At 43.3% G+C, this 24,739-nt stretch overlaps 1 protein-coding gene across 4 annotated transcripts in view; it reads right to left on the bottom strand.

Annotated features, from left to right (window-relative positions):
• Positions 1-9,985: 9,985 nt before the first annotated feature.
• The window catches only part of CROT (carnitine O-octanoyltransferase), a 34,178-nt gene continuing 19,424 nt past the window's right edge, over positions 9,986-24,739 (bottom strand). For 3 of the 4 annotated variants that reach the window (XM_032806316.2, XM_032806298.2, XM_075062328.1), the window contains 11 exons: positions 22,591-22,684; positions 22,370-22,495; positions 21,639-21,740; positions 20,875-20,958; positions 20,679-20,786; positions 20,276-20,406; positions 18,604-18,727; positions 13,256-13,334; positions 11,807-11,900; positions 11,519-11,638; positions 9,986-11,038 (listed from right to left, as the gene is read on the bottom strand). In XM_032806316.2, coding sequence (XP_032662207.1) covers positions 10,918-11,038; positions 11,519-11,638; positions 11,807-11,900; positions 13,256-13,334; positions 18,604-18,727; positions 20,276-20,406; positions 20,679-20,786; positions 20,875-20,958; positions 21,639-21,740; positions 22,370-22,495; positions 22,591-22,684 — 1,183 coding nt within the window. In that variant the 3' untranslated portion in view covers positions 9,986-10,917. Of the gene's footprint in view, positions 11,039-11,518; positions 11,639-11,806; positions 11,901-13,255; positions 13,335-18,603; positions 18,728-20,275; positions 20,407-20,678; positions 20,787-20,874; positions 20,959-21,638; positions 21,741-22,369; positions 22,496-22,590; positions 22,685-24,739 lie in introns of those variants that run through there. The other variant, XR_004377291.2, reaches the window with a different exon arrangement.

The raw sequence follows: 24,739 nt of genomic DNA, 5'->3' as shown, positions 1-24,739 counted from the left end.
AGGAACGGTGTCCCTAGACTCTGTTTGTCAGAGGGTGGAGATGGATGGCAGGAGAGAGATCACTTGATCATTACCTGTTAGGTTCACTCCCTCTGGGGTACCTGGCATTGGCACTGTTGGTAGACAGGATACTTGGTGAGATGGACCATTGGTCTGACCCAGTGTGGCCATTCTTATGTTCTAACCTAAATGAACCCAAAGTTATGGAGACAGATATGAGTCAAGGAAGTCAGCAGTTTTCGATCCAAAAAAAGTTTTGATGGAAAATGTTTGTCGAACCGTTCTAAGGAGCTTTAGTGCCTTTTAGCACTTAGCACTAGCTGATGCTGAGAACCAGTGATACCTTGTAAAGGTGACTTGAAAAGAAGTTCTCTCAAAACTGGGTTTGTGCCGAGATGCGGAAGGTTTCTAAATGTTTATTTTTCCCAGGGTGGTCCGGGAGGTGGGGGCAAGTGGGGCAATTTGCCCTAGGCCCTGTAGGGTCCCCATGAGAACACAGTATTCTTAGTATTGCAATTTTTTTTTATGGAAGGGGCCCCTGAAATGCTTTGCCCCAGGCCCCTTGAATCCTCTGGGCGGCCCTGTTGGCTTTCTCAGGGAGGGACTGGAGGTGAGGGAGGTCCAGATTGGGACAGTGTGCCTCCCACACACTGGGGGGGCACACTGTCCCAATCACCTGACCCTCAGCAGCTGAGCAATTAAAACCACCACCAGCAAGGGCAGCTCCTATGGCCTCAAGGCTGCTGAGGTTCGGGTGACCAGATATCCCGATTTTATGACAGTCCCGATTTTGGGGTCTTTTTCTTACATAGGCTCCTATTACCCCCCACCTCCATCCTGATTTTTCACATTTGCTGTCTGGTCACCCTAGCTGAGGGCCCGCACCTCCCTCCTACTGACACTCCATCTCCACGGTGTCCTGGCTCTGCTTCCTCGCCGAATTCCCCACACTGCATCTTCGCGCACTTGACAGTTGGTTCCATTAAGAGCACGCACCTCTTTGAAGCATCTGCCGCCCTGTGCCCTGCCCCCTCCTGCCTTTTGATGGCTGGCGGAGCTGGTGCTCTGCGGTCCTGGCAGCTGCGACTCTAAAGTGCCACGGTTGCTCCTGCTGCCGAGAGCAGGGAACCTCAGCTCCCTGTCTGTGCCAGCGGGATGCACAGCAGCACCTGTTGCTCAGACACCGCCACCAGGCAAGGGAGACACGGGGCGGTGATGGCGGCAGTGGCAGCCCGGAAAGCAGGAGGCCGGGACAAAGGCTCCGCACCAGCTAGGGTGACCAGACAGCAAGTGTGAAAAATTGGGACGGGAGCGGGAGGCAATAGGAGCCTATATAAGAAAAAGACCCAAAAATCGGGACTGTCCCTATAAAATTGGGACATCTGGTCACCCTAGCGCCAGCCCCTGCCGCTCCATCTGCCTCCCATGGCGATGGCTTCCCTCAGCTTTGGGGAGGGCGGGGGGGGCTGAACATCTCAACTTGTAGGAAGAATGTCCAGTCCCACAATGCGGCTGTGGAGAGGAGGAACCTGATCACTGCCTGCAGGTGACTCCTCAGCCCCGCAGCTCCTCCCCGCTCTGCCTCCGTCTTGTGCCCGCCCTGTGAAGAGGCGAGTTCCGCTCCTTCCCCACCCCCGCACAGCCCCCGCAGCGCTGCCCCCAGCACCGGGCTGTACCCACCTCGGTCTGTATGGCTGCAATCGCTTCCCATGCCCCGCCTCGTGCAGGTGAATGCCCCACTCCGCCCTCTGGATCCCAGCCCCTCGCAGTGCAGCTGACTCTCGGCTGGTGGTTTGTCCCCGTCGCCCTGGGCAGCATGTCCACAGGGCTTAGAGCCAGAGCCTTTGCGCGTGGCCTGACCCAGGGCTTTGGTGGCCCCTGGCAGCATGGTGTATATGGGAGTGCCTGGCTTTGGGGCTTCAGTAGGATTAATTAAAAATGAAGGATGGGAGTCTCCCTTCTGACTCACTGCCTTTAAAAATGGCTGTTTAGCAGCTACCCAAGGACCTGGCCTAAATTGTTCGCTGGAGTTATTCTTCTTCACTTTTACAGGGCAGTGTGTGTATTTACCTGACTACAAGGGTAATGCTATTTAAACAAAATATTGGGACTAGTTCAGACTGATAGCATGAAACAAGAGATTTGTTTTTTGGCAAAATCTACTTGTTAAATATTCACATTACACAGTGAAATCACTATTAGTTCTGTGTCTGTTCACAACATTTGAAGGAAACACCAAGATGGATTTTAAACTCTTGAGGATGTTTAATTCATGTCTTGTCTTCATTCAAGGATGTAGCATCTTACAACAGAAGGTATAATTTAGTTTCTCCGTGTATATGCCAAATTAAAAAAAAAAAAAAGAGGACCAAAAAAAAAAGGCCCCGTGCATAAACAACAATGAAAGAGGCAATTAGAGACAAAACAAATCATTTAAAAATTGGAAGTCAAATCCTACTGAGGAAAATTGAAAGGAGCATAAATTCTGGCAAGTAAAGTATAAAACTGTAATTAGGCAAGCAAAAAAATAATTTGAAGAGAAACTGCAGAAGACAAACACTAACAGCAATTTTTTTTAACTATATTAGAAGCAGGAAGCCTGCCAGACGCTCAATGAGGCTGTTGGACACTCAGGAAGCACTCAAGGAAAACAATGCCACTGTGAAGAAGCTAAATGAATTCTTTGTATTGATCTTTACTACAGCGGACGTGAGGGAGGTTCCCAAATTTGAGCCGTTTTTTTTAGGTGACAAATCTGAGGAAATGTCTCAGACTGAGCTGTCGATAGAGCAGGTGTTGGTGCAAATGGATAAATTTATCAGTAATAAGTCACCAGGACCAGATGGTAATCCCCCAAGTGTTCTGAAGGAACGTAGACATGAAAGTGTAGAATTACTAACTCTGGTATATAATCTATCGCTTAAATCAGTCTCTATACCAGCTGACTGGAAGATTGATAATGTAATGTAGATTTTTTTTAAAACAGGCTCCAGTGTTGATTCTGGCAAGCTTAACTTCAGTACCAGGCAAATTGGTTGAAATTATAATAGAGAACTGAATTACAGAAACAGAGATGAACACAAAATGTTGGAGAAGAGTCAACAACTTTTGAAAAGGGAAATCATGCCTCACCAATATATTAGAATTCTTTAGGGTGTCAACGAGCGTGTGGACAAGGGTGATCCAAGGATATACTGTATTTGGACTTTCAGAAAGTCCTTGACAAGGTCATAGAATCATAGAAGATTCGGGCTGGAAGAGACCTCAGGTGGTCATCTAATCCGCCCCCCTGCTCAAAGCAGGACCAACCCCAACTACATGATCCCAGCCAGGGCTTTGTTAAGATGGGCCTCTCCGATGCCAAAGTCTCTTAAGCAAAATAAGAAGTCCTGGGATAAGAAGGAAAGTCCTCACATGGATCAGTAACTGGTTAAAAGATAGAAAACAAAGGGTAAGAATAAATGGTCTGTTTTTACAGTTGAGGGAGGGAAATAGTGGGGATCTGTACCGGGAGAGTGGTATTTAACAGATGCATAAATGATCTGGAAGAAGGGGTAAACAGTGCAGTGGCAAAATTTGCAGACTACACTCGATTAGATGCCTATGGGATAACATGATGTGAAGGTTAGATTAGATTAGTAGGTGCCATGCTGTTCCTGGCAACTGCCATGCTGTCCTTGGCCAATCCCACAATTGCTCTGGAGAGCTCTCTGTCTGTTTGTCTCTGTCCTCTAATACAACCTCCACCTTGTCCATTATATTTGAGGAGTTTGGGGACTCTGCAGTGATGTTCACAAACATTTCATCCTGAATTTTCTCTCTTCTGCCCCTCAAGTTAGCCAGCTGCTCAATCATTGATAAAGGCCCTGTCCTTGAGGGTCTGGCCAGACAGGTGTTGTGGCTGTAAGAGTAGGGAAAAAAAAAAAACCCAAAGAGATTATTGTTCATATTCCAGCATTTCTGACTTTGCCTTCCTAAGATTCTTCCCAGTCTTGGAAAAACCTCAGAGATGGTAAGTGGTGTGTGCATGAGGGGAGAGGCACTGGGATTTTTGTCTATACAGTATACAATGTTTGACTTTGCTGTTTTATTTTGGAGACTGGGGTTGTGAATTTATGTTCCTAATCTGCCTTTGCCTTGGAAGTGTTTAAATGGTGTTGAAAGAGTTATCAAAGGGCACTGGGGGCGCATTGGGTAGTAATCCCAGCTCAATCCTTCTTTTCCTGTAACATCTCTCTCAAACTTGTTTTGTGTTTTGCACAAAATGGATGTTTTTATTTTTCAAATCTGCCACATGAAGGAGGGGGGGTAGATGTTGTACCATTTTGAGCTGAGGAGCAGTGTGTGTGTTTGTGAGGAGGATGAGGGTGTTCACGGGCAAGACAGTGTGATGGGGTGTACTAGCCGCACAGTGGTTCAGCAGGACTTAATCTTACTTTGTGGGCCAAGGAAGCCACTATCAAAGCGAGCAGTTCAGCTCACTCAGCGCTAACTGCTAAAGGGAATAGAGATGCTCTGCAGGTTCCTGTAAAAGGACTGCCAGCACTTCAGGCTGTGGAGGCCAGGTAGATGGTGACGACCTATGACCCCCTCCCCTGACACCCAACACCACAAAAAGAGGAGAGGCCATGGGAACACCGAGACAAAAAGCCATAGAGGAACAGGTAGGAAGTAACCCAGAGGAACTTAATGGGGAATCAGTCATAGAACTGAGGCTTAGTCCGCTGTGTTTCAGTAGGTCATGCAGACGCAACTGAGAAGGCAGATTTATGTACTCTGGCCATTAGGCCACAACACCCTGGCAGAGCGGGTAGTTATCATGGGTAGCAGGCGGAGGCCCCTCATTGAGGAGCCCTGGCTCCCTCCCTTCTGCCTGCCCCCTCCTCCCCACGCTACAATCCTTTACATATGAGTAACTGCTATAGGTAGCAAATTCCTACCGATAGTAGTTTCTCACACTACGCTGAAGCTCTGAGCATGCCCTGACGGGAGGAGCCCTGGGCCAGCCGAAGCTCCAAGCCCCCCTCAACAAGAGGAGCCCCAGGCCAGCCAAAGCCTCAAGCCCCCTCTGTCCGGAGGAGCCCCTGACCAGCTGTAGTCGCTCTGCACTTTCCCTCCCCAGACTCCAAGCCACACAGAAGAGTCTCTCAGACACTCCTCTGGAAGAAGCATTTGATATGCCCCAGGCAGGTTCTGGGGCAGCTGAGGAGGTGGTATTTTCTACTCAACTTCCTGGGTTCATTACTAATCTCCCTGGAGTCCACAGCCGCCCTGGAACCTGTCTGGGGCATAATAAATCAAAAACTTTCCCCCCAAAACCCTGCAACCGGGGACCCAGCGGCTGTGGCTCCCCTGGCCTATTATACCTGCCGCCCATGATAGTTATATTGACTCTGGTCATTGGATCACATCAGCCCCAACTGAGAGGGCTGCTTTATGGACTCTAGCCATTCGGTTACGCTGCCCTGACAGAGAGGATAGTTATATTGACTTTGGCCATTAGGCCACACCACCATGGCAGAGAGGGCAGTTATATTGACTCTGGTCATTAGGTCATGCAGCCCTAACTGAGAAGTAACTTGGTGTTCCAAGAAGACAGATTGCTAGGCAGAGATGGGCTCCATCTAAGGAAGAGCATCTTCACAAGCAGGCTGGCTAACCTAGTGAGGAGGGCTTTAAACTACGTTCACTGGGGAAACAAGACCAAAGCTTACAATAATTAGAAGATTGGACAAATGACCTGGGAGGAGTATAAAAATATTGCTCAGGCATGCAGGACTGAAATCAGGAAGGCCAAATCACACTTGGAGTTGCAGCTAGCTAGGGACATTAAGAGTAACAAGAAGGGCTTCTACAGGTACGTTACCAACATGAAGGTGGTCAAAGAAAGTATGGGCCCCTTACTGAATGGGGGAGGCAACCTAGAAACAGAAGATGGGGAAAAAGCTAATGTACTCAATGCTTTTTTTCCCTGGGCAGTAAGAAAAACAACCACCACAAGACTAACTCAGTAACTAATGGCAACTCACGTAAAATAACAGGAAACTTCTTAATGAAGGATGAGACACTAAGATCCTTGGAGATGTTTACCGTGTGTTAAGCCACAGTGACCATAAGCATAATGCAAACTTTTCTACTCTGTGCTCAATGGGTACACAACTTCAGTGTTCTAACTGAGAAAAGGTTTTTTTACAACTTCTTTATGGAAAAAAAATAGAAGCCTATCTTAAAAGAAGGCTACAAATATCACTTTGGGAACTGTATAAGCTAAAACAGAACAAAGAATTCTTATTCCAGAATAAGTGTATCCGAACAGTGAGTTGTACCAATATAACTCTGATATAATTATACCAGTATAAATTCCCCCATGTAGACAAACCCTACATTTTCACTTGTAATCCCTATTTAAATCATTTTCCCCCTTGTGGTGAAGACAACACAATTGGTTACACCGTGCAATTCCTGGGACTAAAATAGGTCATGTGTCTGGTACAGTAGGAGAGGTTTGGAAACTTTTGCCACCCGCAAAATGCTCTCTGCATAGTACACCCAACAAGTAATATTTGTTTGCCAGGAAAGACTCAGTGTTTTCAACTCACTCAATTGTATTACAAATCTCTCAGTATTTGTTCTTGATATTTAAGGCCCAGCTTCTGCAATTGTGCAATTATGTGAAAATTCAGCTGTCATTTAAAAAAAAAAAAAAAATCTTCTAGCTTCAATGGTTGGGGAGAATAGCTTGAAAATGTGACCAAATGCACCCAAAAGGCTCAGAAACCAGATGACAAAAAAGAACTCACAATATTATTGAAAAATCTCATGAATTATAACGTCATGATCTCAAGATTTTTGGCCGCTTCGAGTTGGCAATACTGAGATGTGGCCCACTGCTGTCAATGCAGGTTTCTTTGTTGTTTTAAAGTGAACTTAGTGCTTGTGAAAGATATCAGCCTGACTTCCTTAGAACAATGGCAATGCAAGCTTTCCATCACTTCTTAAAACTGATCTGGAGGAATCACTGAGGTTTGGTCAGTCGCTGTGCCCCTACAATACTTGGTCACTCTGCCAAGACTGCCAACAAGGGTGCAAGTTATCGTGATGACATTGGTGACATGAATGCCTATGCACTAGCAATTGGCCGGAGACAACCAAGTTTGTTCAAATATGCAACCAAACATTCATCAATATTAACAATTTTCACTCATTGTCAACAGAGGCTAGATTTAAAATAGAAAGTTACACATTCATCCCATTGAGCCACCCAGCCCCACATTTCTCACTGGTATATTATAAAATATCAGATTAGATACCTCACTTACTGACAGCTGTAAGGGGTTTCTCTGCACTGCACTTTTAACTCATTTGGCAAGTATCTTCTGCTTTGGTAAATGAATAGGTTGTCCAAGAAGCACCGGATAAAGCAAGACAAGGTCGCACCTGTATTGTCATAGCTCATGACCTGTCAAGAATGCTAACAAGATAGCAGTAATCCAGAATGGAAGGATTATAGAAGAAGGAACACATCAGCAACTCTTGGCTGAAAGAGGTGTCTATTATTTTCTAGTTCAGTGGTTTTCAAATTTTTTTTCTGGGGACCCAGTTGAAGAAAATTATTGATGCCTGCAACCCAACGGAGCTGAGGGGTTTCAGGTGTGGGAAGAGCTCAGGGCTGCGGCAGAGTGTTGGGGTGCAGAGTGTGGGGTAGGGCCAGGAAGAAGGGCTACAGGAGGGAGTCTGGGCTGGGGTTGCAGGCTCTGGGGTAGGAATGAGGGGTTTGGGGTGCAGGAAGGGGTTCTGGGTTTGGGGGGGGTCAGGGCTAGGGATTGGGGCATAGGCTTACCCCGCGCAGCACAACTGGGGTGAGAGGCAGGCTTTCCCCATGTCCTGGCACTGAGGACCACGCTGCATCCCAGAAGCGGCCAGCAGCAGGTCTGGGTCCTAGGCAGAGGTGCGCAAGCAGCTCCGCACTGCTTTTGCCCGCAGGCACCGCCCCCCCTTCCAGCTCCCATTGGCTGGTGCTCAGAGTGGGGGAAAAGCACGTAGATCCCCATGGCCCCCCTTCCGCGGCACAGCGCAGTGTCAGAGCAGGTGGGCACTAGCCTGCCTCAGCTGGGCAGCACTGCCGACGGGACTTTTAACATCCCGGTTGGCAATCCTGACTACAGCCACTGGGTCGCCTTGCTTACATGCCACAATCCAGTACTGAGTCACAACCCGAACTTTGAAAAACATTGCTCTAGTTAATTCTCAAGCTGGACCATGAAACATGAATTAAAGGCAGTGCCACATTTCTGAAGTGTGATGGTGCATTTGTTTCAGTACTTTACAAACAACAGTATTACCCTCAATCTTACCTTTGCTTTCAGGTAAACAAAAGAGGTCCTGTTAAACCTTGGAAAGCCAAGAAACACTGAGCCAAGCATATACCAAAGACCTCAATTACTTCATAATCTAAACATTTAGACCTGCAGCTCCAGCCACTAAGAGTTCTGTTACTAGCTCTGTCACTGTCTTAACCTATTGTCACAAACTGTCCCCGTTTTCCTCTGGATGGACACACGTTTGTTGTGAATAGATCCCACTGTACCAGGCAGTGTACCTGGATTGCTCAGGTACACTGCCTGGTACAGACCTCATACAGGTCACTCTTCCTGGGCATGGGGACTGCGATCTGGCCACCTAACCCCCAGAACCAATGCCCCAGCTCTCCCATGCCCCCGTTGCCTTCTCTGAGTGCTCTGGTTTTCTAGTTATGCCCTTCAGGGACAACCTGGCAGCAAAGCAATGAACACAGGCTTAACAAAGGAATTCTTAACCACAATCACTTTATTCTTAAAGCACAAGCAAATTACAGATCTATGGAAATCAAAAAACAGTCCTGAATGCAATCCCCCTGGTCCAATCTCACCCTGTCTAGGAGTCCTGGTTCTGGTGAGTGTCCTCAAGCAGATAGTCTCCTGCTGTCACTCTCTCCAGCAAGTTCTGCTTACAGGTGCCAATGGTATGGTCCTGTTAGCAAAGCAGCCCACCTTTTCAAAATAGTCTCTATCCCATTTCTATCCATCCATGTGTTTTGGTTGATGAAGTTCCCAGCTTCATTCCCCACTCCTCCTCCAACTTGCGTAGACAGTCAATGGCCTTGCTGATAAAAACCCATTTTTCCAGAAAGGAAAAGTCATTCAACATTGATGGCTCGCACCGTTTACCCTTTTGAGGTGTCCCATAACCTAGCATGACCACAGAATGTCGACAACAGCCTTATCTTGTCAAGATTAGATTTGTTTTCAACACCACCTGGATTTCTTAACCCAATATGGAGGTTACAATATACACTAACAGTTGCAGTAAAGGTTACAATCCCAAAATAGATTCACAAAACATGAAGTTTACAATTTGGCCAGGAAAAACACTCGATCTGTTACACCCAGTATTCTAGTAACTGTAGCATCTGCTTGCACACAACACATGGGTATGAACATATCACAGTGGTCTATCGAATAGGGCACTGAACTGCAAGTAAGAAGGACTTGGGTTCTGCTCCTGCCTGATTGTTGATCTGCTGTATAAACTTTGGCAAGTCCTACACCTCTCTTTCTACTCATTGTGTCTGTTTTGATTAACTCCTCAGAGCAGGGATAGTCCCGTCTTATGTTTATTTTAGAGCACTTAGAAAAGTTGGCTATTAAAGAGTAAGTTAGTGTCAATGTTAACTAAAGTGATGCTAACTGCACCATTGTAACATGGTAACTACCACAATGAGGTTTTGATCTCAGTGAGAATTCTAGTTGTTCTACTGTAATAGAAACAATAATAATTCCTGACTTCTCCAGGGGCCCCAATACCTCCAGAAGGGCAAACAGTGGGGATTTTAGAATCTGTGTTAAGTCAGTTTCATCATCCGTACACAATAAACTCCCCTTTTGGAAAGTTTGGTTGCTATGCATCAAGCAGTATAGATATAAACCAATCAACCAACATGAAAAACTTTGATTGTTTTATTTCTAAGAAGAAATTACAAAGTTTAACAAAAGTCTTATTTAAAATCCAAAGAAAGCTTAAAATCCTGAGAGTTTTATCAGACTATACTTAGTGCCAGCTTTAAATCTGCACTTAACTTCTGTGGAGCAGCGGAGATATTTGTAGTTATTTCATCACAAGTATGTCATCCTTTGGAAACTTGCAAATAGCCATCCTAGTTTCGTCTCTTTATTTTGAAAAGGAACCATCTTGAATTTAAAAGTATTTTTCAAACTATAGTGACCTCAGCCTTCACCTGAGAAGCTAGTCTCTAGTCACGAATAAGCTCTTGGTTTGAAATCATCCCAATGATGAAAATTGAAGGCAGCTAATAATAAAAATCATATATAACTTGAAGAGTCTGTTATTCTAATACATCTCCTTGATTCTTTCACAAATGAAAAATCATAAAAACTGTCACCAATGTCCATTGCGATAGCACCATAATGCATTAGCACTGGAATGGTTACACTGAACTACAGAATTAGAGCACCATAGAAATAAACGTCACCGGATTATCACGTACTCTATCAGCTACCATTAGGAAGGTTATAAACATAGGCCATCACAAATTCTCCAGTTTCCAAAAATCATGATAGTCTGATACATTTGCATTGTTGAGGCATAGTTTAATATTGCATAGTTCTATGCTGATCATTTACCATAGTTTGCATTGTTGGTGCAAATGGATATACTATTCTTAAAAGAAACTTGCATTGCTGCTGCAGTAAATCTCTTAAAATGGACAGGTTTTGCATTAGTTCTGCTTAACGTCTATGCTGAAGTATCATTAAGTGTTTTACATAGAGTTTAACGTTCTTCGTGACAAGCATTTCATTTAGCAAGTGCCAGACACACTAATGTACAATATGTGAAGGCACAATAACGTCACTATCAACTCTACAGATGGGCTGTGGCCATTAGTTGTATCATGTCCTGAAGAGACTGGAACAAGTTCTTACACAGCATTCCTGCATCGGTCTCTGGGCATGATTTCCAGGCAGTGCAGGTCACAACAATTCTATCAGTATAAAGGTTAACTAGTTATTTTAGATCATGAACTTTAAGCACGTCCTCACACAAACTGTAAAATTATTCGCTGAAATTTTGAAACATGGGTGTCTAAATTGGGCACTTAAATAACATTGCCTTGATTTTCAAAGAAGCTAAACATCCAGAGCTCCCATTGACTTCAGTAGTACATGCAGGTGCTCAGCAATTCTGAAAAATCAGGCCACTGTAGTTTAGATGCCGAGATGGATTTAGATACCTAACTTTAGTCACTTACATTTGAAAGTGTTGTCCATATCTTCCTTTACTGCAACTAGCTTTAAGATTCTGCATATTCTCTCTCATTACCTCCTATTAGCTGCGAACTTCCTTTACTTTCGTGACATTGATACAATCGGGCAAAGTAAAAACTGGGAAGAAGTTCAGATAACAGCTTTACAGTTTTCTTCTGAGTGATGCCAGGCCCAAGAAGGTGAGAATATACCCTTACCTGTCATCTCTGATTCTATAGAAAACGCCATAGCCATGATGTATCATGGGAACTGCAGCTCCACCAATTTTAGTGTAGCCAACCAGGCTAGTGGAAAGCACAAAATTTCCACCTCCCCCACTATGAAGTAAAAAAAAAGCAAATTGTTTTATTTAAATTAGTATTAAAAAGTGGAGCTAAGAAATACAAAATTACTGGGATCAAGAGATTGGCAAGCTGAAGGCAAATGTGATAAACCCATCAACACCCAGAGGTTTGACTTGCGTATCAGACAAGACTAATAATTACCTTTTAGTGAATGCAGGGTCCGAGAAGAGTTCTGGCACAGGGAGTCCTTCCTCTTTTGCTATGAGTAGGAGACCCAGAAGATGACGGTCAAATCCTGTCAAACAAACAAGAAACCTCATAACTGAGAGAAATATCTAGTTCTTCCTGGTCTGGACAATGGGAATTTCAAATGCTGGACCCAGAACAGATCATGAGAGAGCCCTAAAAAGAAACAGGGATCCAGACTGAAGCACCCTGAAGCCATCTCCGAAATGTGGTGTCCAAAGAGGCCTTTGCATTTAGCCTACAATGGAGATAAAAATACAAAGTTTACCTCATTACTAGCCCCCTCCGGCGAGAAACATCTCTCCTTTCACACTAGGAGGCAATCAGCACTGTCTGGGAAAGGGCTCAAAGGATCAAGGGCACAGACATGCTTTTCTTCACATAATATGTTCTGATACTCCCTTCATCCATCTAGCAATGGATGCTTTGAAGACCAGAGCACTCTAGTTGAGTTCATCATACAGTTGGAAAAGACTATCAAGATCCCCCAAGCTTGGCTACTGAAAGGCTGTATCTAGAAAGGATGAGATTTCAGACTAGGCAAAAACAATTGTGCTGCACACACCCCAGAAATCTACTCTGGGCTCCTGCTAGGTCTGGGTGGCTTTTCAGCCCGGGTGCGTGGCTGAGGAAACTAAAAATTATTGCTGCTGAGCATGCAGCCACTTAAGCTAACCAGTAGGAAATGCTGAGGAGAGGGGTATTGCCCAAGCCCCTTAAAGTAAGTTAGGTGCCTAGCTTCAGGCCAGCACCATCAGTTCCTCCTCTTCTATATTCTGTGTGGGGCTTGAGATGGTAGGCATGCTCTAAGGTGGTCTCTGAGCCTGCCAACCAGATGAGGCCATGAGCTAGGCCAGGGGCACAGCTAGTTTGAGCATTCTGCCGGGGCTTAGGTGCTGAGCAGGCTCTTAGCGTCAGGATTCAGGCAGTGTGTGCATGCCCAGCAGTGGATTTTTAGGCACCCAGAAGACTTTACTACAGAACTTAGGCACTTACAGGGTTAGGCAGCAGCTGAGCTGGGTTTTGAGGAGCTAAATCTTGGACTTAGGCACCTACGTGGCAGTTAGATGCTTAAGCCCCTTTGTCGATCTAGCCCCAGGGGACTGGAATTAAACATCCATGGTTAGGACCCTCACTCCCACTCTCCTCTACCCTCACACTCCCCTTCCCCTCCGTGCACCCCTCCCCCTGCAGGAAGAAGAGAGGCAACACATAAGCTAGAAGGAAATCCCAAGGGCTATAAAAAGGCAGGGGCTCCCACCAAAAATTCATAATATTTCGGTTCCCCTGGGTGGTCTTGGATTACTCAGACTGATCTAGTAAGGAGCCAGAGATATCATATTAGCACAAAGTAAAACTCCTTTTTCCGGCACAAGAGAAAATTAGTTGTTAGAAAGAAAATACCTTTTCCATTCTCGCACTCTTTCATCATCTTGTTGTGCTTTGCAAATGCCTTTAGCATCTGTTGCTGCCGTTTATGAGACTGTGTTAAATAAGAAAAACAAAACCAACCCAGTTGAACATTACAACAGACACAGATAAGCAAGTTCCTTCCATCCACAAGCTTTAGAGCTTAAGAAGAGACGAAAATTTAGGAGCATGGAAAAGTTACATTTGTGACCTACATCTCATTTTTTAATTTCTGTGATTTATTTTTTTTCCTGAACCCTGTTTTTTGCACAGGAGCTCTTGATAATTTGTTCCCTAGTTCTTAGCCAGTCACCTTCTGTGCAGAACAGTTTTCTAAACCTTAAGCCCCTTCTCTTTCCCCCCCCTCCACTAATGACAGAAACTGAAGGAATTGATAATAGTCACTTTAAACTAAAGAGATTAAATACAATGGCTTTCCTACACTAGCACCAACTTTTAGAAATACATCAGACAGTAACGCACATGACTGCATTTCACAGACATAGAACTGCATGTGGAAATCACAAAAGTGAAAAGAGAAAGCCATATGGAAATAGCGAAGCATCTCACTTTATTGCTCTTAAATTAAACACACATAGCAACTAGATGCACGAGGAGGGCTTAAGCACGAAAGTGTCAGTTAGGCAGCTAAGTCCAATATTTGGCTACCACTGGCGTTCACAAAACCACTGTTCAGCTGCAGCCTAATCCTATAAGCACCTAAGCTTCCATCAGTAAAGTCCTTAGAAAGAGGAGCAGCCTGGCCAAACCTGAACAGTGCTGTGATCCCATGTGCCAGGCTGCAGTGCATAGAGAGGTGCCGGGCCCAACCCCATGGGACAGGAGCCAAGTTGCCGCTGTGTGGGAGTGCTTGGTCTCCAAACCCCTCGCAACCACCACTTGCAGTGGTAATTTTTTTTGAAAAGGTGGGGAGGTCTCAGTTTCAGATTTTGCCTCGGGCCCCCAGAACCTCTGTATGGCCCTGACTGTGCATTCCCTTGCTTATATCGCCTGGGCTCAGAGACCACCTTATAGCACAACTACTGTAGCTGTTCCCGCACAAAATGACAATGATGGTGCCCCTCTCCCAACCCCAATATCCCATAGTTAGAGTACTCATCCAGCACATGGGAAACCTGGGTTCAAATCCCAACTCTGCCTGATTCAGAGCAAGGACATAAATCCAGTTCTCCCATGAGTGCCCTAACCACTGAGAAATGGGGTAGTCTGGGGTGATTTCTCCCAATTTCTGCTGTTGAAGCTGTTCTACTATCATTGGGCCTGAGAGACAGAATGATTCTACAGCCTGGTGGTTTCACGTTTCAGTCCCTCCTCCACTGAATATTTAGGTCTTTCATACAAAGTAGAATAGCTTCAACAGGAGAGAGCCATAGCCCAGTGCTAGGGGCACTCATCTAGGAGTTGGGAAAACTGGGTTCAAGTCAGGCACAGCAGAGATCCAAAGCCACAATCCAAATCCACATCCTGGTGAATGCTTTAACCACTGGGCATGAGGGAAAAGAGGCACCATCTCTGTTCTTCAGAAAGGGCTGACCTAGCCTATGTGCCTAGCTCCAGGAGAGGGTTCATGTCTGTGAATCCCAAGCACAGACTGATACCCAACTCCCCTTGAAGCACGATGTATTGGCCCCAGCCCTCTCCTCAGTATTTCCTACTGACCTGCTTATGCAGCGCTCAGCTCAGCATGCTAGCATCTGTGAATCACTTTCTCTCCCCACACACTGTAGAGGGAGCCTGGGCGCCTAATTTGGAGTTTGGAGCATTGCAGTGCTCTAGTCCCCCCTTGTGAATCTAGCCCAGAGGCGCTGCTGTCCAGGTCAGTGAGACACTGAAAAGAGCTGCCATAAAGCTGAGTGCAACAGACTGAAAAGGAAGCAGATTGATCTTTTAAATGGATGAACACTAGGGAAGCTCTTAGCTTTATTATGTTATTAAAGATTCTCAGATAGACTGGCTCACTGCTAGGTCCCAACTCGATCTGCCTGGGCAAAGCTCTATTAACTGCAGTGGAGGATCAGATTGCAGGATCCAGGCCTAAACTGTTGTAATTAACTATGAGTAAATACAGAAATATAATAAAATACAGGGGGCAAAAGACAACAGCATTAATAGAAAGAATGTACTGAAAGAAGAACAGAGAGGAGTAAGAACAAACAGCTAGAGATTTTAAAAAGTGTACTATCAAATTATATCAGAGGACAGAAAAATAAGAGAACAATGGGCCTATTAACATGATAACAAAGCAAGGATAACTTGGTTATTGAAAAATAATGACTTATTTGCATCAGCAGAATACTGGCAATGCATCCATAAGAAAGGACATTCTGGGTCAGACCAATAGTCCATCTAGCCCAGTATCCTGTCTTCTGACAGTGGCCAATGCCAGGTGCTTCAGACGGAATGAAAAGAACATACAATCAAGTGATTCATCCTCTGTCGTCCACTTCCAGCTACTTGCAAACAGAGGCTAGGAACATTCAGAGCATGGGGTTGCATCCCTGCCCATCCTGGCTAATAGCCGTTGATGAACTTATCCTCCAGGAACTTATCATAGGTTGACTGTGCACTGTGTGAAGTAGTACTTCCTTTTGTTTATTTTAAATCTGCTGACTGTTGTACTTGTGAGTATTAATGATGAAAGACTGGAAAAAACTGAGTTTATTTAAACAATGGAAACAGATATTTAGCCATCATGTAAAATGAGGGGGGGCTACTTTTGTGGATGATATTAAATTAGGGGTAAGTCAAGGAGCTGGAACTGTTCAGTTACTTTTAGAAAGTCTTTTCATACAAGACAGATGCCATGTGACTGGAAAACAGTTCATGTATAGCTCAAATGTAAGACAGGATTCTAGGAAAGAGGCTGAAAATGACAGAGCTGTACACTTAACTATATGAAAAGCTAGAAATTACACTTTAAAAATGCATTTGGAAAAGTACAGTTCAGAAGTGAGACAGCACGGATTTGTTAGAGGAGAATAACTTCAGAATAATCTAATTACTTTTCTAACAACTGTTGGTTTAGACAGATGAGAAAAAAGAGGGTCAGTATAGAAGGACTTTGTGAAAGCTTTCACAATGCGATGGGGTAAGCAATTGCAAAAACACTGTAAATGCTGTTTGACTGTAGTGGTAAGTACCCCAACTTCAATTCTTTGGTCTTTACTTGCTCTCCCCAGTGCAGAACTGCCCATTTGTAAGAACTTTTCCCCCAGCATGCATTTTCTGAAGCTGGCTCTTTAAATCTGGCAGAGGCAAACAGCTGTAGTCCTGACAGGGTTAGTTTGCAAATGGCTGCTGCAGCTTTCTGTTATTCAGTTGGTAAGTATGTGTTATTTTTTTATCCCCAATTTTTCTTTCTTATTGCACTCTCTCATGGGTTGGATAATAAGTATAAGGGTAGATTTAAGCCAGCCAGTCTCTCTCAGGGTCAGGAAGGACTTTTTCATTGATCATGCTCTCTCCTTCCGCTAGCTAGCTATAGGTTTATTTGCCAATTAATGTTGTTACCCACGATCATGGTTTTAAAAGTATAAGAGTTTTGTGATTATGTTTAAGCATAGATTTTAGAGAGAGATAAGTCCTACTAGTTAGTCTATTCTCCTGGCAATGTCAGCACAAATATAGGTTATAGATGGCATGGTTGTCAGCAAACTGCTCCAAACACTGAGCCCAAGATCTGTCTCTGCTCTTACACTAATTCCATTTATTTATTTATGAAGCCCCTTTGACCAAAAATGGTGGATACTGGTAACAGGACACAAACTGAAATGGTCAATAACTGATGGGTTCTTAGCAACAACAAACTATTAAGCTTACAAGAAGAATGATGGGGGATTTGATAGCTGCTTTCAACTACCTGAAAGGGGGTTCCAAAGAGGATGGATCAAGACTGTTCTCAGTGGTAGCAGACGACGGAACAAGGAGTAACGGTTTCAAGTTGCAGTGGGGGAGGTTTAGGTTGGATATTAGGAAAAAAATTTTCACTAGGAGCATGATGAAGCACTGGAATGGGTTTCCTAGGGAGGTGGTGGAATCTCCTTCCTTAGAGGTTTTTAAGGTCAGGCTAGACAAAGCCCTGGCTGGGAAGATTTAGTTGGGGATTGGTCCTGCTTTGAGTAGGGGGTCGGACTGATGACCTCCTGAGGTCCCTTCCAACCCTGATATTCTATGATTCTAAGGAAAGAAAAAGAAGTGATGAGATAGTAAGGCTCTGTTTTTGCAAAGCTCTTAAGCACATGCTTAACTTTTAAGCACCTATTCAAGTGCATCCTATTCAGCAAAGCAGATAAGCATGTGCTTGAAGTTCATCAGAAGCAACAGCATTCAGAAACGGGAGAGCAGTTGGGAGGAAATTTGAAATGATGAAGGGAATCAGAAAAATGGAAAGGAAGAGAGATCCCAAGGGATCAGTGCTAGAAACAGCAAAGTTCAATATTAATTGGCTGTATGAGTCTGACTGTAAGAAGATAAATGAAGACAGCAAACAGAAAAGCAGGGAGGAAGATAAGAAAACAAAGGGAAGTCAGATTTGAGTGATGGTATTAAATGTCAGAGTTTCAAAGCAGCAGCACGAATGAATAAGAAGCCAATGAAGTGAAGAGGAGAGAAGAAATAAGAATAGTAAAGCAAAGCATCAAACAGAGTGGTTTGGTGTAAGCCCAGTATACAAGATGAAGAACATGAAGCAGCTTTGGATTTTCTCTTGCAATCTTGCAAGATCCTTTCCCTTTCTTTTCATCTCCTCAGGCTCCCAGACAGGTGCAGAGGGAGAAGCAGAGGAAGAAACTTTCAGTAGCAGCCAGCGCCTGGGGAGAGAGAAAAGCTTGGGTAGGGGAGGTGGGGGAAACAGAAGAGAGGTCAGCTCCCCAGTTCAAGTATTCAGGAGATGAAAGACTCTTAGACTTTGGAATCAGTCTTGCGGCCAGCAACTTCCCCATGCAGATTTCACACACAGACAAGCACGTGCAGCTCCCAGACTCCATGCCTCATAGCAATGTCTGCCATTGACACAGCACTCACCACACTTAATTGGGAGGGGTGAGGTGCACGTGTGGGGAGTGTACGACATAGAGCAGAGTTAAAAACAAAAATAAAATTTAAATAAAAAAAAGAGAGTGGGGTCATATACTGCACTTCACCTAAGATGGCAAAATTCTGAGAGCCAGCCCTGGTGGTGACATACCCACTTGAATTAACTAGCTGAAGATGAATTCTTCTCCAGTTACTGACACAATTAATGGCATATTCTCTTATCTAAAGTAGATCAGATGGCAGGTCTTTTAAATACATTACAGCTAAAGCAGATTTTCAATACTTACACTGCAAGATGGATCCAGCATGGATTTGCACCACTCCACTGCTTCCACTGTACATGGTCTCATAGTCTCAGTGCGTCCGTGGTAGAAACGTCTGGTCGTAGCAGTTTCATAACAGCAGCCTGGGCTAAGAAGGAAAATTAGGACAAAGTGTCTCACTACAAAGATAAATCTTTTCTCCTCTCTAAAGAAAAAATGTCATATAAAAAATATTCTCTCCCATTACACTCAATTACAAGCAGGAGTAAGCCACTCATTTTCTTTTAAGTGTCTGAAATGTAATACAGATTACTCAACGATAAGAAAGTTTTCAAGAGGCAAGTTAGGACTAAGAAAATTCAGATGCTATTATAAAGTCATAAAAAAATCTGGACTCTTTCATGAACTGCTTTTTGCAAATGCTAAGGCTTCTATACCCCCTTATGTAGGTGACTGGAAAGTAAGCAAGCTTCAATCTCCTATGTATTCTTCCATCAAGGATAAAGGAGAGAAGGCATCTGCCCCACACAAGACCCACAGACTGGGGGAATCCACTAGCAACAGGGGGCATCTACAAACAAGTTTAAGAAGAGCCCTTACCCAGATTGTTTTTGTTGCGCAATTAATATAACCCAGTGTTCAATGACCTGTGCAAGGAATGTGGCCTTTTTGCAGATGACACCCTCAGGCAACTATTTGCCAGCTCTGTGATGACTCATATTTAAAACAATTTTAAATACTAACAGATGGTAGTAAAGGCAGGGGAAAAGGAGGGACATAATCACCAACAAAGAGAGAGTCTTCAATAACTTTTGGCTGGGAGTACAAAATAAAACCTTCCTCAGCCACCTGCCCAGTGTGCAAGGACAGGAACTTGGTTGTACACTATCTTTTTGTTATGCTGTTATAACTTTTACAGGTAGCCTTTGTTGGTGATGAGGACAGGATGACAACAATGAGTCTGATAAGGGTTTTTACAAGGTTGGGATATTGGAAGAGAAAGATTTACCACCACCGAATAATGTTTAATTATAGACTACAGATGAGACTTTCATCTGCACCTGGGCCAAATCCCCTTATAGGAATGAGCAATTAGTGAGGTATGCTGTGTTGGTCACAGGATATTAGAGAGACAAGGTGGGTGAGGTAATATCTTTCACTGGACTAACTTCTCTCTTGGTGAGAGAGACAAGCTTTTGAGCTTACACAGACCTGAAGAAGAGTTATGCGAGTTAAAAAACTATGTGGGTTAAAAAAACTTGTCTCTCTCACCAGTAGAAGTTGGTCCAATAAAAGATGTTACTTCACCCACACTGTCTCTCAATTAGTGAGGTAATATAGATCCTTGTGGGCCAAGTCCTTGCCTTATCATTTAACCAATACAGCTCATGTGTACGTTTTATGGACTGTTAATAAAGTTCTGGCTGGCTGCCCTTCATCTTACAGTACCTACCACACTGTGACATAAAGGACTTGCTCCTGCACCTTTTGAAGTCTATGGCAGAAGTCCTGCTGACTTCAGTGGCAGAGGCTAAGGTCCTGTATAACTAAATAAAACATTACGACATATTTCGTTATTCTTCCATGACTGCAGCAAAATATAAAATGGAATGCAAAGCCCTTTGTATTTGCCCAGATGTGTCAGTTTGTTCAACTATACATTTAATTGCTAGCCTGGGTAATAAACTTTTCTTACTGTCCATGAAGTTTATAATAGGCCAGCTGGAGGCCAAGCTGAACAAATGTATCAGGATGAAGTCCCTTCTTCTTGGTCAGTGCTTTGCCAAAGGATGTAAAGGCATAACTCACTAGCTGCAAGTCAGATACCTGACAAATAAAGAATTTGTTATCACAGGAGAATTCAGCAACTGCTCTAATCACAACCTGCTTCAGTTCAAATATAATGAACTGTGCATTCACCTCACAAAACAATGGATCAGGTTTACCCTGTTGTAACTCCCCTGGCTTAAACGGAGCTACCTCAGGACTGAATCTGTCCTAGTGCTCTTTGTTCTCTGGCCTGGAGTGAGGCCAGCTACTAATGTTTAGAAAAAATGAAAGCCTCAGTGATCACTAAGAAAGAGATAGAGAAACTTCACCTGCTGAGAATACCGTTCTTTAGCACATTCAATGTCATTTAGCACGTTCTGGTTCAACGTGAAAACAAGTTCTTCTGGCCAAGGGATGTCCCGCACTTTATCTGATCCCTGTTTTGTTTTTCAAATAAAAGAGGAATCAATATCCGTAAGAGAGGAAATGCTAATTAATAAGGATGGAAACTTAATGGATACATACCTTCCACCTTCCCTCACTTTCAATAATCTTCTGATCAATATAAGAGCTCAGGAATACCAAAACCATGGCATCACAAGGAGAATGCTAGAACACACAAGACAATACACCATGATGGTTGCAGAGCTAAAAGTTGATCAAGCCTCCTTATTTCTACCCCATTCTTTCTTAATCATGCTGAAGGTTTCCCTGTGTTGTGCAGAATTTGTTAGAAGATTACACTTCTAGTCCTTCTACCTGTACAGACAGAGTCCCATACAGCATTTATCTATTCTCTTGGTAGCTCTGCAGCCAGGTAGACAGGCAAAATATGGCACCAGGATGAGGCACAGATCTGGGCAAAAACAATGTCCTCCTATGTGAGAGCGCAGTGCTTAGTGTGTTTTGAGCACTACTGTGATACAAGCAAATAATAAACCTACTAACTTACATTTTTTTTTGCATGATATTCTCCTTCTCTTTGAACTCCCTATTGAGCAAATACAAGAAACTCCCTCATTAAAATATTTCTGAAAGTAAAATGTAGACTTCTAAATCTTTTTAGTCAACACATGCACTGGATAATCTCCCCTTTAGAAATGTACAGCACATGTCCTGGGATGTTTGCCAGATAAGGTGCCCTATATGTGAAAATGCACTAAGAGAAAAACAAGTTTAAACCTGCAAAAAAAAAAAAAAAAAAAAAATATTCCATTGTGGAAGGGGAAAAACTGACAAAGGAGCTCACTGTAAATATAATAGGAAAAAGGGAATCATACTTTACTTACATCACAGTTTGAACCAAATGTCCCATTGGAAAATAGTATGCAGTTGTAGGATTTGTCTCCCCAGCGTATGGTTGGATCTCCTATTAGAGTCAACTTGGTGATCTAAATCAAGAATTAATATCATGGGGTTTAGAAATATCCAAATGTGCGCCAGAGTCCTGTCACATTACACTGGAAATATTTGAATACTTTTTTAATCAGTACCAACCTCCGCACTCAAAAGCAGCTATGACTTACTGAACTGGGCAAGACAAAGTCCCTGCCCCAAGGAGCTTTTAGATGAGCCATGACTAAGAAGGCTGTCTGCAAGACAGCAGACATGCCCAAAATGCAACAAATATATCCATCTGAAGAAAAACCATCTATACAAGCCTGGTGTTTAAAAATTAAAAGGACAGATTCTGACGGTCAGGGCTTCTGTGGGCTGTGAAATTCAGGGGGATGCAGAGGGGTGAGGGTAAATTTACACCACATTTACACCTCCAAGATGTGGTAGGCATTGGTCCAGTCCTGGTCATCAACAGGAGGCAATGAATCATGGCCATGCCCATTTTCCTATGCTAGAGAGGCCAGGACACAATGATGTAAGACCTGTTAGGTTGCCAAGGGAATCTTCAGGCAGATGATTAAGCTGCCTTTCCAGAATATTTTATACAAACAAATCACATATACAATGAGACACAAAAGTTGGTTAAGACGACGAGCAAAATTATTTTGAAATTTGTAACTACCGGAGTATAATCCTCAGGGGTTCCATGGGGACTGGAATCATCCAGGGAGATCACAAACAAACTGCTCTGAATTTTTTCCAGAAGATATAAGTTCTTTGGATCGAGATTAGTTAAATATTCACGTGTCTACAAGACAATGAAAAAGTGGTTAAATAATTGAAATGTTGCAAATACAGTCAGTCAATCAACATTTTTCTGAAAGACCACTGAAATTTTCCAACCTCTGCCCATTGGGTTCTTTCCCCACTTGTTAAAGCCGCCAGCCCTGGTCCATCAGGTTCATTATGGCACCTCTTTTGGATGTAAGCAAGTTGCCTTTAAGAAGATTTTTAAAATTAGTAAAATAGAATGAAGACAGAGACAGGATTAAAATTGTTCACCTTAGTAGGCCTGTAGTCTGGTTAATATTTCTTATTCCATATCTAATCAGATTAAGTGAATTTTCAAGAAGTGTATCAACTCTGCTCAGGACACAAGACCTTTTTAATCAGTGTCTACACTGGGAATTTGCCCTGATTTCAGCCTCTGGGGACTGCTGCACCAATGCAAACCCATAGTTTAGACAAAGAAAACCACAACTTGCACCAGTGACACTTAACTCAGTTTCAAACATGGGACACCTCTAATACTGCAAGTCATGCTTTGCATATCCACACTGGGAATTTGCACATGTACAGTTATATCAGTGACTACCAACAATGGCTGAAACAAGGGCAAATCTCCAATCCACACAAGGCCTGAGAATCATAGGAGGGAATCATACTCCATCCCACCCAGCTGAGATTGTATTATGCACCAAATCTTAAACAATGTAAGAACGTTTCTCTTCTCAACCTTTGCTTGCACCAGCACTTCCAAAAACTTCATTCAAAGCTTTGTACTCTGACAGTTTTACCTGTAAACGTGACTCTGTACACACTATACTTTGTGTTCTCTGTCTACCTTGTTACCCCTTTTAAAAAAAAACCTCTTTCTGAATTTTTAAGAATTCATATGCAGTTATTTCGCACTTCCACCGATTAAACATTAGTACTAATCCGAATTTAAACAACATTCATACAGATGTATTCATATATAGCAAGTGAGGCGAACCAGATAGACCATCCTCAAAATCAGGTTACCTGTAAAGCAGAACTGCAGTACCCGTAGATAGCAGCAGGTTTTTGTGCATCATGAATTAATTTGTGTCTGGCATTTCTTGTTAGAAAATTGTTTGATTTCTGTTTGTTCGTTTCTTTGGTGTTTGCCTGATCCACCACAACTCTCAGTAAGTTGTTCCAATAGCTAATTACCCTCACTACTAAAAATTTGTGCCTTATTTCAAATCTGACTTTGCCTAGCTTTAGCTTGCAGCCATTTGTCTCTAGACTGAAGAGGCCATTATCAATTGTTTATTCTACATGTAGGTACTTATAATCTGTGGTCGAAGTCCCACTTCAACCTTCTCTTTGTTAAACTAAATAGATTTGAGCTCTTGAAATCTACCCATGTAAGGTTTTCTAATCTTTTAATCATTCTTGTATCTCTTTACTGCACCCTCTCCAATTTATCACTGACATCCTTTTTGAATTGTGGACTCCAGAAATGGACACAGTATTCCAGCAGCAGTTGGACCAATGCCAAATACAGAGGTAATATAATCTCCCTATTCAGCATTTCCGTTTGTACATCCAAAGATCATATCAACCCTTTTGGCAACAGCATCACACTGGCAGCTCATATCCAACTGATTATCCACTGTGACCCCCAAGTTTTTTCATAGTCACAGGTTTCAGAGTAGCAGCCTTGTTAGTCTGTATCAGCAAAAAGAACAGGAGTACTTGTGGCACCTTAGAGACTAACAAATTTATTTAAGCATAAGCTTTCATGGGCTAAAACCCTCTTCAGTGGATGCATAGAATGGAACATACAGTAAGTAGATATTTATACATAGAGAGAACATGAAAAGGTGGAAGTACCCATACCAACTGTAAAAGGCTAATTAATTAAGAGAAGCAATTATCAGCAGAGGAGAAAAACTTCTGAAGTGATAATCAAGATGGCCCATTCTGGACACCTGACACGAAGGCGTGAGAATACTTTAATATGGGGAAATAGATTCAATCAGTGTAATGACCAAGCCGTTCCCAGTCTCTGTTCAAACCTAAGTTCGTGGTATCTAGTTTGCACATTAATTTCCCCATGTTAAAGTATCCTCACACCTTCGTGTCAACTGTCCAAAATGGGCCATCTTGATTATCACTTCAGAAGTTTTTCTCCTCCGCTGATAATAGCTTCTCTTAATTAATTAGCCTCTTACAGTTGGTATGGGTACTTCCACCTTTTCATGTTTTTTGTGTGTGTGTGTCTTCCTACTGTATTTTCCACTGC

The sequence above is a fragment of the Chelonoidis abingdonii genome, chromosome 2, assembly GCF_003597395.2.
Source record: "Chelonoidis abingdonii isolate Lonesome George chromosome 2, CheloAbing_2.0, whole genome shotgun sequence".
In the NCBI taxonomy this organism is placed as follows: domain Eukaryota; kingdom Metazoa; phylum Chordata; order Testudines; family Testudinidae; genus Chelonoidis; species Chelonoidis abingdonii.
This window is presented reverse-complemented; position numbering and strand designations above follow the sequence as displayed.